Here is a 10,696-nt window from a genome sequence, read left to right as displayed (position 1 = left end):
GCCGCCGAACTGTGTTTCGTCGTCGGTACGCCAAGATCAGCAAGGCCGGCGGTGGCCGTCTCAGGCTGAACCCCCAGAGTTAGGTGCTTCGGTGTGGAGTGTGAACGTTACCCATAACAGCGAGAAATGACACCAACAAACAGTAGCACCAAAGCAGGGTTGGGCCGTGAAGAGCGGTCGCTTTAGAAATATCTGAAATCCGAGAACGAGCTTTAGAACTGTCTGAAATCCGATGCCCCTGCGTCACGTCCCGTGAATCGTGACAGAGAGCCCTCACGACCATCTAAACGTGTTAGTGTGAGCAAGTGCCACAATACCCTAAAAGCCGAAATTCATACATGCCTCAAGAACGCAAACGGCTGCGAGCTGACGATAGTGACAGCCAGGATGAGGCGGTGATGCTTCACACTCGGGAGAAGCATGATTACCCCGAATCATTCAACCAGGACAGCGCGCAGGCGGAGTCGTCTTCCGAGGCGTCTGATGCTGATTTCGTGAGAGAAATGAGGAAGGGGAATGCAGAACTCCATCGATGTCTCCTTCGAGCTTTTCGACATGTCTCAAGAGTACTTCAAGCCTGTTAAGAACTATGTCGAGCAGTATTTCTCCCATATCATTCCTGACCTGAATTACTCCTCGCTTGCAACAATTATCTGTGAGCAGGCCAACGTGGGCGGAGTGCTTTGTGACGCCGTTCTGGACACCGAGAAGACCTCGGAGCCGTCACCACGAGATGAAGCCCGCTCAGTGTATGCGTTTACCACAGTTCTCTCCATACCGCAGTATCAGGATGTGCTGGAGCCCGTACGGGCGTACATACTCAAGCATGTGGACGACACTGATGGCACTGAGGGTAGCATCTGGGACACCGTGCTCACCCAGTACACTCGCGACGCGAAAGCGGCGACGGTCGAGGAAGCCAGAGAAGCAGTTGGCAACAACGTTGGTCTGCTACTCAACCACCGAATGCCTAACCTGCCTCCCGAAATAGTGCTCAACTCGTTTGAGTCCCTAGTGAAGGACATTGAGTGGTCTCAAACTACGCCTGAATGCGATGAAGCTGAGAGAAAGTTCTACTTCCACAGCCATTACTTATGTCTACTCAGAGTCCTCCTGCCTGCGAAGTCCCAGAAGAAGAAGTCCACGCAGTACACCTACACCAACTTCGAAGATGAGATCCTAGCTAGGCACGCTGACGCTATGGTAGTTGTGGACACTGGGCTACACTCGCGCTTCTTCGACCACGCAGACAAAAAAGATCATGCCGCTATCGAGAAGGTGCTGGTCTGTTTGTTCAGTCGGCCCACACTGGAGTTTGTGATACATGAAGTTAGCTCTGTTCTATCTTTGGTGGACTCGTAGCGAAGGTGTTATAGTTAAACGTGTTTTTATGCAGAACAAACAAGCTCGACGGTACAGCTTAGCTCCCATTCAAGTTTTTAGGAGGTCCAGTGAGTCCAGCTCCACTTCTCCTGAGGACGTCGTACTTGAGTTCAAGGCTATACGAGGGAAAAAAACATCGGAAGATTTGTTGAAGGACTTTCACTCCCCTTCTTCACGCAGCTCTCGACAAATTTGTAGCGATGTCGAAGATAACAGTGCGTCGCCCTCTAGTAGCAGCTGGTCTCCGGAACCCCCGGCAGAGGAAGAAGCTCAACCAAACTGGGGTGTGCCTCCGCCAGGACCCGAACCTCAGACCCCAGAGATGTATGGGTCTCCGCCCTCACAGCGGACGCTAAACGCCCTAGAGTCGCTGGCGGCACGCCGCATGTCGATGGCTCCGTTTAATGAGTGAGGCCTCCTACCAGTGCACACAGCGCGTCCGATTCCAATTCTTCCTCTTCAAATGGAAACAGGTTCAGTACGCACTCCAACGTCAGAAGGCAATCCAGCGCCCAGAACTCACCGCAGGAAACGCTGCACGGCGACGTGGACTGGCCCGCTAAGAAGAAGAAGCGACGAGCCTCCGCCAGCGAGGCGAACACAGCCTCTATCTTCGGCTCGAATATCTCCCGAGTGTTTTCATCGCAGTACGTGCGATACATCAGCCGTAACCTACTGGCACCCTTCGAGGAGGAAGCCATCAGGGAGCGCGATTTCGTCATTCAGGCGGATGGACTTGCATTAGAGCCGTCTCCGGTCAGGTTGCATCTGGAGGTAACATCGTTTTTTTCGTTCAAATATATCTTGAACATTATTCTACGATCGCATTTTACTTTCAGAAATTCCTTCGAAGTAACATCTGGGAAATTATCGTGGACTTCTTCGCGATTACAAATGCCGCGTGCATCTCGATTGAACTCACATACGGAAATAAGGAGCTGTACCAGTCGAAGAAATATGAGGTGGGCCTACCATGCATCGTGCCCACGTAGTTCTTTCAGGTTATCGTTGACTGGGCTGAGACCGTCGAGCTTTCCTACCTGATCGGGTTTTGGACTGAGGTCACATTATGCTTGGGTCTCTTCGGATCTCGATTCTTTGTGGATATGTTCTCTGTGAACGACCTTCTCATCCTGGCCGTGTCGATGCTGCCCTACGGAGTGTGCGGCGCGCTGCATGGCTTCGACTCCTATGACGCAAAGGCATGGCGGCGCTTCACCGTGGCCAGGCTGCTGCGAGTTCTGCGCTTAGTCAAGCTAGTACGCTTCGACAGTCTGTTTCGTGAGCTCTGGATTCTCGTTCGCGGAATCACTTATAGCATTAGGGTGCTGTTCTGGGGGATGGGCATTGGGTTTCTGATTATTTTCATATTCTCAGTGCCATCGACGTCCTTCTTTGGCTACAACCCCGCTTTCCAAGGAATGTATGACGGCTGGCAGATGGACCTTGTGGGTGTGGATATCAATGAGTACACCTTGGTGAGGTTTTTTTAGTTATACACCTATCCATCCTTTCCAGTATCGTTTTGGGACCGTGTCGTCGTCAATGCGGACACTCTTTCAAATATTAACGCTTGATGCCTGGGCAGAGTTGGTGGACCCGCTACTCGTTTGCTCTCCAGGAGTCTGGTTCTTCTTTGTGATCTTCATTTTTGTAGCTTGCTTCGCCTTCCTCAATCTGCTCACGGCCATTATTGTACAATCGGCCATCAACTTTTCTAAGGATGAAGAAGACCGAAACGAGGTTGAGACCAGCAACCGCCGACGACTACTCCAATCAGGATTGGAACGCTACACCAGGAAGACCGTATTAACCAAACGAGAGTTCATCGAGATCCTCACATCGACTTCCGGGTTTGACAAGCTATTAAAGTCCTTCGGTTGCGCAACGGTAGATGATGTGCACTCTATTTTGGACATCTTGGCTGACCCCTACGATCCTGAGTGTCGCTTATCTATTCAAGAGTTCCTACTGGGTGCTCAGCGGTTCAAGACAGGAACAGCCAAAAGCAAAGACTTGATGGAGGCGCTGAGTCGGTTGAGTGTGCTGGAGTACATTGCACGGCAACAATCAATGGGTCTCCGGAAAATCAAGATGAAGATGAAGAATATCAAGAAGGTTCTCGGAGGCAACATGCTCGTTTTGCAAGAGCAAATAATGCAGCTGACAACACTCGTGGAGTACGCGATAGGGGAGGCTGACGCTGCAGACGAGTACAGACGGTTTCCACCCCTGATGGCGTCCCTCTCGACGATAGAAGAGGACGATTCTACCGACACGCGCAACGCCCCGGATAGCGCAGAGACATTGGAAAGTCCAACGACTCAACTACCAGTTCGTGAAAGCCCAGTGACCCGAGTTCAACCTCAGAGTCCGCGTCCAGACATGACCCCTCAGAGTCGTCGGCCGTTACCTCCCCACTCCTCTGACCAGGTCTCTCCCGTGTCCTACCGGTCTCTGCCAGGATTCTACCGCAATTTCGATGACCCGCCAACCTCGTACATCCACAGAGCTTCTGGAGCGGACTCTTCCTCCTCCTCCTCATCATCGTTGCCCTCTGACCCTCCCCTCGCTCCAAGATAATGACTAAATTTACGTTAAATGACTTGCCCAAAGTGCAATCAAGCCGAATGCGTCTGCCCATCCGGCTGGAAGTGGGTGGTGGGCGGCGCCGTAGCAGCCGGGGTAGCAGCCTTGGGTGTTGCAGGGGCAAAGGCCGCCAACCAGGAGTCGTATAAAGCCGACGTCGCTCGGGTTCGCCGTGGAGGGAAGCGAGGCGACCGATACGACCGATTCCACCACTCCCCCGTGGCTGTATTGAGGGAAGATTCTGGCAGGCCATCCCGCAGCCACGCCAAGAAAGCCCAGTTCGATCATTTCGTGGACCAAAACTATCCTGGAGCGCCGCTTCTCTGCCCTCCAACACCTGTCAAGAAGCACTCGAAGCCTCACCGCCGACGGCGGAAATCTGCTGACGCGCCTCCTCAGAGCCCCGTGAATGAAACTGTAGTGTTCACGAATCACAGCGTGACCCCAAGTGTGTATGCGGACGGGCACTCTGACTGCATGAACTCCCTATTCCAAGCACTTGATCCGAATAAGGCCTGTCCGTTCAGCCTCGACGATGACGCCCCGCAGGTCGCGTCTCCGTCTGACAGTAAGAGCTGCATCGTGTGTATGGAGAAGGTGAGTGTCGCTAGCTGCATGTATTCAGCCAGCCAACGCGGTTGCCGTCCCTTGTGGGCACTTGAAGATCTGCATGGACTGCTACCATTCACTGAAGCGCCAGAACAAGATGAGCAAGTGTCTCTATTGCCGGCAGCGAGTGGATTCTGTCTTCCAAGTCTATCTGTGACCTTTTATATTTCTACATTTAATGTTGGTAAGAAGTGGATTCTGTCTTGCAAGTCTATCTGTGACCTTTTATATTTCTAAATTAAATGGCAACTGCTTTAAGCGATATCAGTGCTATCGAAGCCTCCGCAGTTGGTAAACGCGTGAGGGTTGTAGGGAAGGTGGTGGCGTCCTCCGCAGACTCGATGCAGCTGGACACGATTGGAGGTTGGTGGCTGGGTCAGTAGTAAGTAGGCCTGCTAAAATGTACTGGAACTGAAGAGCAATTCGCCGATGGGGCCAGTGTTTGTGTCGTCGGCACCGTCGCCGAGGACAAGACGGTGGCAGTCGACCTCCTTATGCCAGTAGGAACCGGCATCAGTGGGGAACTGGACGCCAAAACACAGACGTGGACCGCGTACGCGATTCAATGACTCTCATGGAGCACCCGATATTAGAATCCCTCTTCACCTCAAACTAAGCTGCCGCGTTTCGTGTTGTCGTCAGGAATAAATCATTGGTGGCGTGTGCTTTTCCATTCGCTATGATTTGGTTTCTGTTTTGTGTAGGATCCGCCAGAACACTCAGGCATGGCCACAGGCTTCACCCAGTCTCCCAGTTGCAACAATTACAAGAACCAGATGCGTCTGACAACAGTGTTGTCTATGAGATACTTGCCGGTCTTCTTGGCGCAGTGCTGCTGATTGCGTTAATATGGCTACTGTTGCGACACTTTAAGGGGGAGAAGCGGAAGCAGTGAGATGAGATGCGTCAACGTTCATTAATTCCACGCCCAATCTTCATGTCACTTGCGAGATTTCTTCTTTGATTTCTTCTTCGAGGATTTGCTGTAGATGACGCCGCCGATTACCATTACGACAACCAACACCACTGGGACTAACAGAATCATTTTGTTCATCCCGCCAGCTGGAAGAATGTGAAACGAACGATAACCGAGGGCTTACCACTGGGTGCCTTTCCGCCCGGCGTTCCAGCAGCGCCTGCAGCTTCTGGCGCTCCGGGGGCGCCGTTCAATGACGGCATCTGTGGATTTACAGCCAAAGCCCCCTGGTTGGCGTTCACAGCGCCAGATACAGACCCAACCAGCGCTCCGACCAACCCCCCCTTACCTCCGCCTGCGCCACCACCGCCGAGGGCCCCACTTAAAAGGGCCCCGAAATCTTGTAACGCCGACGCTCTGCGTGCTGGTAGCAGAACTCACTCACTGCTCGACTGGTTTCCGTAACTTTGCAGACTGGGCAAGCAAGGCGCCAAAGAGGGCCAAACAGAAGGGGCGAAACATAATGTGTGCAGGGATGAAAGAGACGGTTACTTATTATTCTGAACGACATCAGAACATTCACCCAAAGGAGGGGAACGAAGACATAAACACGGAAGGCTCGTCTCCGGAGAAGACCTCATCAATGCAGCGTATCTGGGAGCATGCCCCGTTTTCACCTACTAGCCTCTTCCTCTCGTCGATTTCTGCTTGCAACCGGTGTTCCACGGATGCCTTCGCCTCGTCCACGCGGAGTCTCTGCAAGCAGTGGCTGTAGCGAATAAATAACTACTCACTGAATAACTACTCACTGAGTGTTTTTGTATATCTTGGCGATTCGCTTCACGAAAGCGGATGCCGAGCGCTCAGTAGGGTGGCCTGTCTCGGCAAGGGTCCCAATCAGACCCAGAACCTCCGCCTCCAGCTCGTGTGCAAGCCGCGTGACGCAATCCTTCAGAGACTCCTCGGGCAGAAGAAGTGACGTGTCCGAGTCCAGAGGCTGCTCTATGGTCTCAGGATCCACCTGAATCTGACAGTTTCCCCAATCTCACCGCAAAGTAAGGTACACCAAAGCACTGGTAAGAAGACACAGGCAACGGCGGAGGCACCGCCTCCGCAAGCGCTGCGTCAGATTCCAGTGCTAGGGCCCAGCGGGGTGGTGGAGGGAAGACTGACACACTTGACGGCGCTGCCATTCTCCGATTTTAAGTGGATGCTTTTGGTTCGCTGCGCTTGGCTAGCGAGTTTCGCGACCTCACTCACCCCAAGAGGCAGCGTTGCCTCGTGGGGGAGCTGGGATGCTTATGGGCTGGAACTGACTACCGACGTCATCACTGACGTGACTGGCATCGGGCTTCGCATAGGGGAGCATGAAGCAACCTGTGGGCTTCTGCCCGAGTCGCCTGATCATCGTGATCTGCGCCTGACACGAGATCACCTATAGTGAGACGCGGTTGCCAATCACACAGTCTCTCACGTATGAGTTGGGCCAGCGAGATTTGCTTTTCGTGGACGACGCCTCACAACAAAATCATAGAGCTCTGCCCTGGCCGTGCTGTCTACGACGGCCAGTCGAGGCATACTGTGGCTGCCTTCCTTTCGGCTGAGGTGAAGGCCAGTGGGGAGGTGATAGAGCTCTACGAGGCGCCATCTGGCTCGTTCTCCGTGGTGGTGCGGTGGCAATGTGATACGTCAAGGCACCCGGGAGGTGAGGTGCTGAGGAGCTATCAACCAGTGATCAAAACAGACATGCTTCCTGGTGCGATGCGCATCACTGCTGGAGGAAGCGCCTTCTGTGATTGGGAGTCCACGCGGCATGAGGAGTGAGATTCGTTTACTGCAGTAACCCAGACCTCCGTACCTTTCGTCGTTCGTTGGCTTAGTGGCCCCTCTTGAACATTGGTGTGCTAACATGACGAGCACGTCGTCGTGGAACTATGAAGTGTGCTATCCGCATGGAGTCAACCAGTTCCGGGTTGAGGACAACAGGACGGCGGTGGTTTCATTAGGAGGGCTGCCTTTAGCGCTCAGAAGTTCGCAGCCATTCGCTGCATTAATGTCACCGACTCTGAGTCGTCCGTACCCTCGCGAAGCCTACCAGTTCACCTCTCTACCCTTAGCCAGCGTAGTCCTTCCACCACATGTCCCTACGAGTGACCCTGCAGACCCCATTACGATATGGCCGGACGATCAAGGAAGACGGCAGCAGCGGCTAGCTCAACACGGCCTGGTGTTGAGCTTGGCAGACGGGGATGCTTGTGAGGGCGGCCGACGGCAGACTAAGATATTCATGTTCTGTCCCAAGAGTCTTGGCTTGGCGTGGTCATCGGACCGCAACACTGCCAAGATAACATCAGTCCGAGAAGTAGGCCCCTGTTTTCACCACGTCTTCCTGGCGGTCCCGCTGCTGTGCAGCCACCCCCACTTGGTGACACCGCAGCCGCTATCACCGCCTCGCTTGGTACTATGCTCTGTGAAACCCGATCAGAGGGCTACTAGTCGCATGCCTTTCGCGTGGCGAGCCCCTAAGGCCTCCGAGAGGCCTCCACCGAGACCAGTTCCAGCCAGCGACGTGTACAAGGTTCCACGCAAGTACCATCGGTGCACTTCACGCCGTGACGATCTTCCCTTTGGGCTGCACCTGCGATCCACGACGGAGGACTTACCTCGAGGTACGATCGTGACTTTTAAAGGCTTAACAGGTGTCGTACTTGCGGTCGACTCTGATGCGTCGTCGATGCCCCTCGTGGAGCTCGAACGGCGGTCATTGAGCATACAGTCTGGGACGCTTCGGCAGCCCCATGCATTGGTATGGTCCGGAGACGACGCATTTTACCTACCAACCTCCGAGCTGAACGTTGCTAACACCTTCAATGGGGGAGTTCTGAAACGATTCCCTCTGTGTGATGGTGGTTTCGTTGACGTAAGCCTTTGGCCAATTTCACACAGTTCCTCGCCATTCGTGGCGGAAGGTTTGAGACGACTCTTACCGAGCCTATTCCACGTCCGCCAGTCTAGTCACGTGCGCGCCGCTTAATGACACATTGAATTCAATACACGATTTCTATGGCTGATTTGGACCTGGAAGAGTATGATGAACTTGAGGACGATTATTGGAACCTCGACGAAAATATGGGAGCTCCGAAAATGACAGATGAGGCCCAGTACGATGATTGGAACGTCGGCGAAAACACGCTAGCCCCAACAATAACAGACGACGACTTTTTCGAAAGTGGATTCAGCGAAAAACCGGCAGAGATGATTCCTGTTGCTGACGACTTCCTTTCTGGATGGAACAACGTCAACGCCTACGTAGGAGACCCCGAAGCAGAACCCGAACAGTACGTGGAAGACCTGCACACAGACGAGTTTGCTGAGGAATTCCACTCACCTGCCGATTACTGCGCTGAGGTAGTTACGATACACACGACGATGTCTGGTCTCCCGCTGAAGTACTTCGAATCGATTCGAATACGGCATCTGTTGAACTGCAAAGGAATTCCTTACACACTCATCAACACCAACAAGGAGTTTTCCTCAGCAATGAACTTGATGGATTTGGATCTACTTGAAGAGTGGAAGGCTGCTGCTCTGCTCAGCCTCGACCCTGTAGAATCCAGTGAGCGATAGTAAGGTGTCATATGCAGACGTCGTGCCTCAAGTCCTAGTTGACGGTGTGTATCTCGGCGGCCACAGGAGTCTGCAGGACTTGGAAGAGGATGGAGATTTGGATTTGATATGTGCTCGGATCCTATGTCCATCCTGCGGGACGGCCCGGGATGTGGACTCTTTAATGTGCGTGGTCTGTCAAGCAGAATTCAAAGTGATACAAGACGGGCACCACAATGCAGTTATTGATTCCAGTGGAGGCGTTCGACTCCGGAGGTGTGTTAACTATTATCGGAGGAAATATCGTGACGGAGCACGCATTTGATTTGGGGAAGTGATCAGATTGTGCCTTCCGCCTCCGGCAGCACCACGTCGTCGGCTTGCTGGATTCGCATTCGGTGTATCGTCGATCGTTTGGCAGCGTAGAGGAATCGAATGACCCTGCGTGATGCCTGTCTGTCTCACCCACCGTGCTGTCTGGAACAGGTACCGGACACAAAGCAACGTTACTGCTATGCGGGTATCGATCGTGGAAAGGCCTCGATACTCCAAAAATAGCAAAGCCGCTCCTATGACTGCTGTGAACACCACTGCCAGATCGAAGATGTTCGATAATTTGTAAAAGTACCGCTGAGTGAGCCTGCTTCCCCAAAGGCTTACGTGGCCGTAGACATGAATATCGATTCCGATTTCGATGATGAGCAGAAACACCAGCACGGCATCTACGATCTGCACCCAGAGCGCCACCGGAGTGTTTTTCTGGATCTGCACGAAGTTCCCTCACCTACCGGTTGCGAGAAGATACCAAACATTACCAATGCTGATGCGAAGGCCATCGCGATACAGTAGGCAGTGTAGCTCACAGAAGCGCGCCACGATTTCACAAAGTCGTTAGAAACAGTGTCATCAAACTGCCGCGACCGGAGGTCTAATAAGTTCGTCGTCTCATCGGACATTTCCAGATGATTCAAGGCGGAATTGGGAGATTCGCCGGCGAAAAATGATTATCGCACACGTCAGCCATCAACCGTTGATGATACGGCAGCAAGCAACCTAAATCACGCCAGCAATGTGACAGCCCCATATATCGATACACAGAAAAGGCACTCAGTTGGAGGAACAGAGAGTAGCATTTGAAAAAGGCTACGCCCTACACAACGAATGGCACAATCAACCCATCACGAAGTTCAACTGCTTGAAAAGTGCTGAGTCCGCTGCTGAGGAAACCGGTGGTGTTCCTTTTAGGCACTCAAGTACTTCGCTGGCGTTGGCTGTGTGAAGTGTCAACTAGCTCTCACCAGGAGCGCTGGTCGCTGAAAGTTCATGGTGCCTAAACGCAAGACCACCTTGCTTCCTCGCTGTCTGTCTGGTTCGAGCCATTTGATATTTGAACGTTTCTGACAATCCTGACATGCCGGTCAACGAAGCACAATCAACCCCATCACGAAGTTGAACCGCTTGAAAAGTGCCGAGTCCGCTGCTGAGCATACTGGTGGCGTTCCTTTTAGGCACTAGAGTACTTCGCTTGCGTTGGCTGTGTTAAGTGTCAACTAGCTCTCCCCAAACAACCACGAGTGGACACGCAGTTCTGAT

At 53.0% G+C, this 10,696-nt stretch overlaps 7 protein-coding genes across 13 annotated transcripts; 3 read left to right on the top strand and 4 right to left on the bottom strand.

The window, feature by feature from the left end:
• Positions 1-338: 338 nt before the first annotated feature.
• On the top strand, positions 339-4,818 carry KVP18_001186 (uncharacterized protein; the record flags this gene model as incomplete). 4 transcript variants are annotated; one of them, XM_067950940.1, is made up of 9 exons in its annotated part: positions 339-494; positions 523-1,329; positions 1,397-1,791; positions 1,818-2,157; positions 2,223-2,345; positions 2,376-2,861; positions 2,902-3,721; positions 4,091-4,569; positions 4,598-4,738. In XM_067950940.1, the coding sequence occupies 9 exons, from the start codon at positions 339-341 to the stop codon at positions 4,736-4,738; spliced, it is 3,747 nt and encodes a 1,248-aa protein (XP_067811708.1). The 4 variants fall into 4 exon arrangements, with proteins under 4 accessions (XP_067811708.1, XP_067811706.1, XP_067811705.1 ...); XM_067950937.1 differs by lacking the exons at positions 339-494; positions 523-1,329; positions 1,397-1,791; ... (2 more) ...; positions 4,091-4,569; positions 4,598-4,738 and having other exon boundaries at positions 2,490-2,861; positions 2,902-3,966; XM_067950938.1 differs by lacking the exons at positions 339-494; positions 1,397-1,791; positions 1,818-2,157; ... (3 more) ...; positions 4,091-4,569; positions 4,598-4,738 and having other exon boundaries at positions 517-1,362.
• On the bottom strand, positions 1,785-2,105 carry KVP18_001195 (uncharacterized protein; the record flags this gene model as incomplete). Its single annotated transcript, XM_067950961.1, has 1 exon — positions 1,785-2,105. One exon carries the CDS (start codon positions 2,103-2,105, stop codon positions 1,785-1,787), a length of 321 nt encoding a protein of 106 aa, XP_067811723.1.
• Positions 4,819-5,521: 703 nt separating the features above from the next.
• On the bottom strand, positions 5,522-5,760 carry KVP18_001188 (uncharacterized protein; the record flags this gene model as incomplete). Its single annotated transcript, XM_067950944.1, has 2 exons — positions 5,522-5,643; positions 5,682-5,760. 2 exons carry the CDS (start codon positions 5,758-5,760, stop codon positions 5,522-5,524), a joined length of 201 nt encoding a protein of 66 aa, XP_067811712.1.
• A 316-nt stretch (positions 5,761-6,076) lies between these two features.
• On the bottom strand, positions 6,077-6,690 carry KVP18_005110 (uncharacterized protein; the record flags this gene model as incomplete). The annotated part of the gene is made up of 4 exons (XM_067949466.1): positions 6,077-6,151; positions 6,179-6,266; positions 6,307-6,518; positions 6,547-6,690. The coding sequence occupies 4 exons, from the start codon at positions 6,688-6,690 to the stop codon at positions 6,077-6,079; spliced, it is 519 nt and encodes a 172-aa protein (XP_067811729.1).
• Positions 6,691-6,973: 283 nt separating this feature from the next.
• On the top strand, positions 6,974-8,531 carry KVP18_001196 (uncharacterized protein; the record flags this gene model as incomplete). 3 transcript variants are annotated; one of them, XM_067950964.1, is made up of 4 exons in its annotated part: positions 6,974-7,202; positions 7,230-7,317; positions 7,346-8,417; positions 8,444-8,512. In XM_067950964.1, the coding sequence occupies 4 exons, from the start codon at positions 6,974-6,976 to the stop codon at positions 8,510-8,512; spliced, it is 1,458 nt and encodes a 485-aa protein (XP_067811726.1). The 3 variants fall into 3 exon arrangements, with proteins under 3 accessions (XP_067811726.1, XP_067811725.1, XP_067811724.1); XM_067950963.1 differs by lacking the exons at positions 7,346-8,417; positions 8,444-8,512 and having other exon boundaries at positions 6,974-7,321; XM_067950962.1 differs by lacking the exons at positions 6,974-7,202; positions 7,230-7,317 and having other exon boundaries at positions 7,407-8,531.
• Positions 8,532-8,560: 29 nt separating this feature from the next.
• On the top strand, positions 8,561-9,428 carry KVP18_001190 (uncharacterized protein; the record flags this gene model as incomplete). Of its 2 annotated transcripts, XM_067950948.1 has the most annotated exons (2): positions 8,561-9,113; positions 9,142-9,428. In XM_067950948.1, 2 exons carry the CDS (start codon positions 8,561-8,563, stop codon positions 9,426-9,428), a joined length of 840 nt encoding a protein of 279 aa, XP_067811716.1. The 2 variants fall into 2 exon arrangements, with proteins under 2 accessions (XP_067811716.1, XP_067811715.1); XM_067950947.1 differs by lacking the exon at positions 9,142-9,428 and having other exon boundaries at positions 8,561-9,124.
• Positions 9,429-9,441: 13 nt separating this feature from the next.
• On the bottom strand, positions 9,442-10,059 carry KVP18_005109 (uncharacterized protein; the record flags this gene model as incomplete). The annotated part of the gene is made up of 4 exons (XM_067949465.1): positions 9,442-9,544; positions 9,573-9,733; positions 9,764-9,862; positions 9,892-10,059. The coding sequence occupies 4 exons, from the start codon at positions 10,057-10,059 to the stop codon at positions 9,442-9,444; spliced, it is 531 nt and encodes a 176-aa protein (XP_067811728.1).
• Between the last annotated feature and the right edge of the window lie 637 nt (positions 10,060-10,696).

This window comes from the organism of the source record quoted next, assembly GCF_019968955.1.
Source record: "MAG: Porospora cf. gigantea A chromosome Unknown PgA_NODE_197_length_29637_cov_371.439, whole genome shotgun sequence".
Lineage (NCBI taxonomy): Eukaryota > Apicomplexa > Conoidasida > Eugregarinorida > Porosporidae > Porospora > Porospora cf. gigantea A.
Note: the sequence above shows the minus strand (reverse complement) of the source record. Positions and strands in the feature narration are given on the sequence as shown.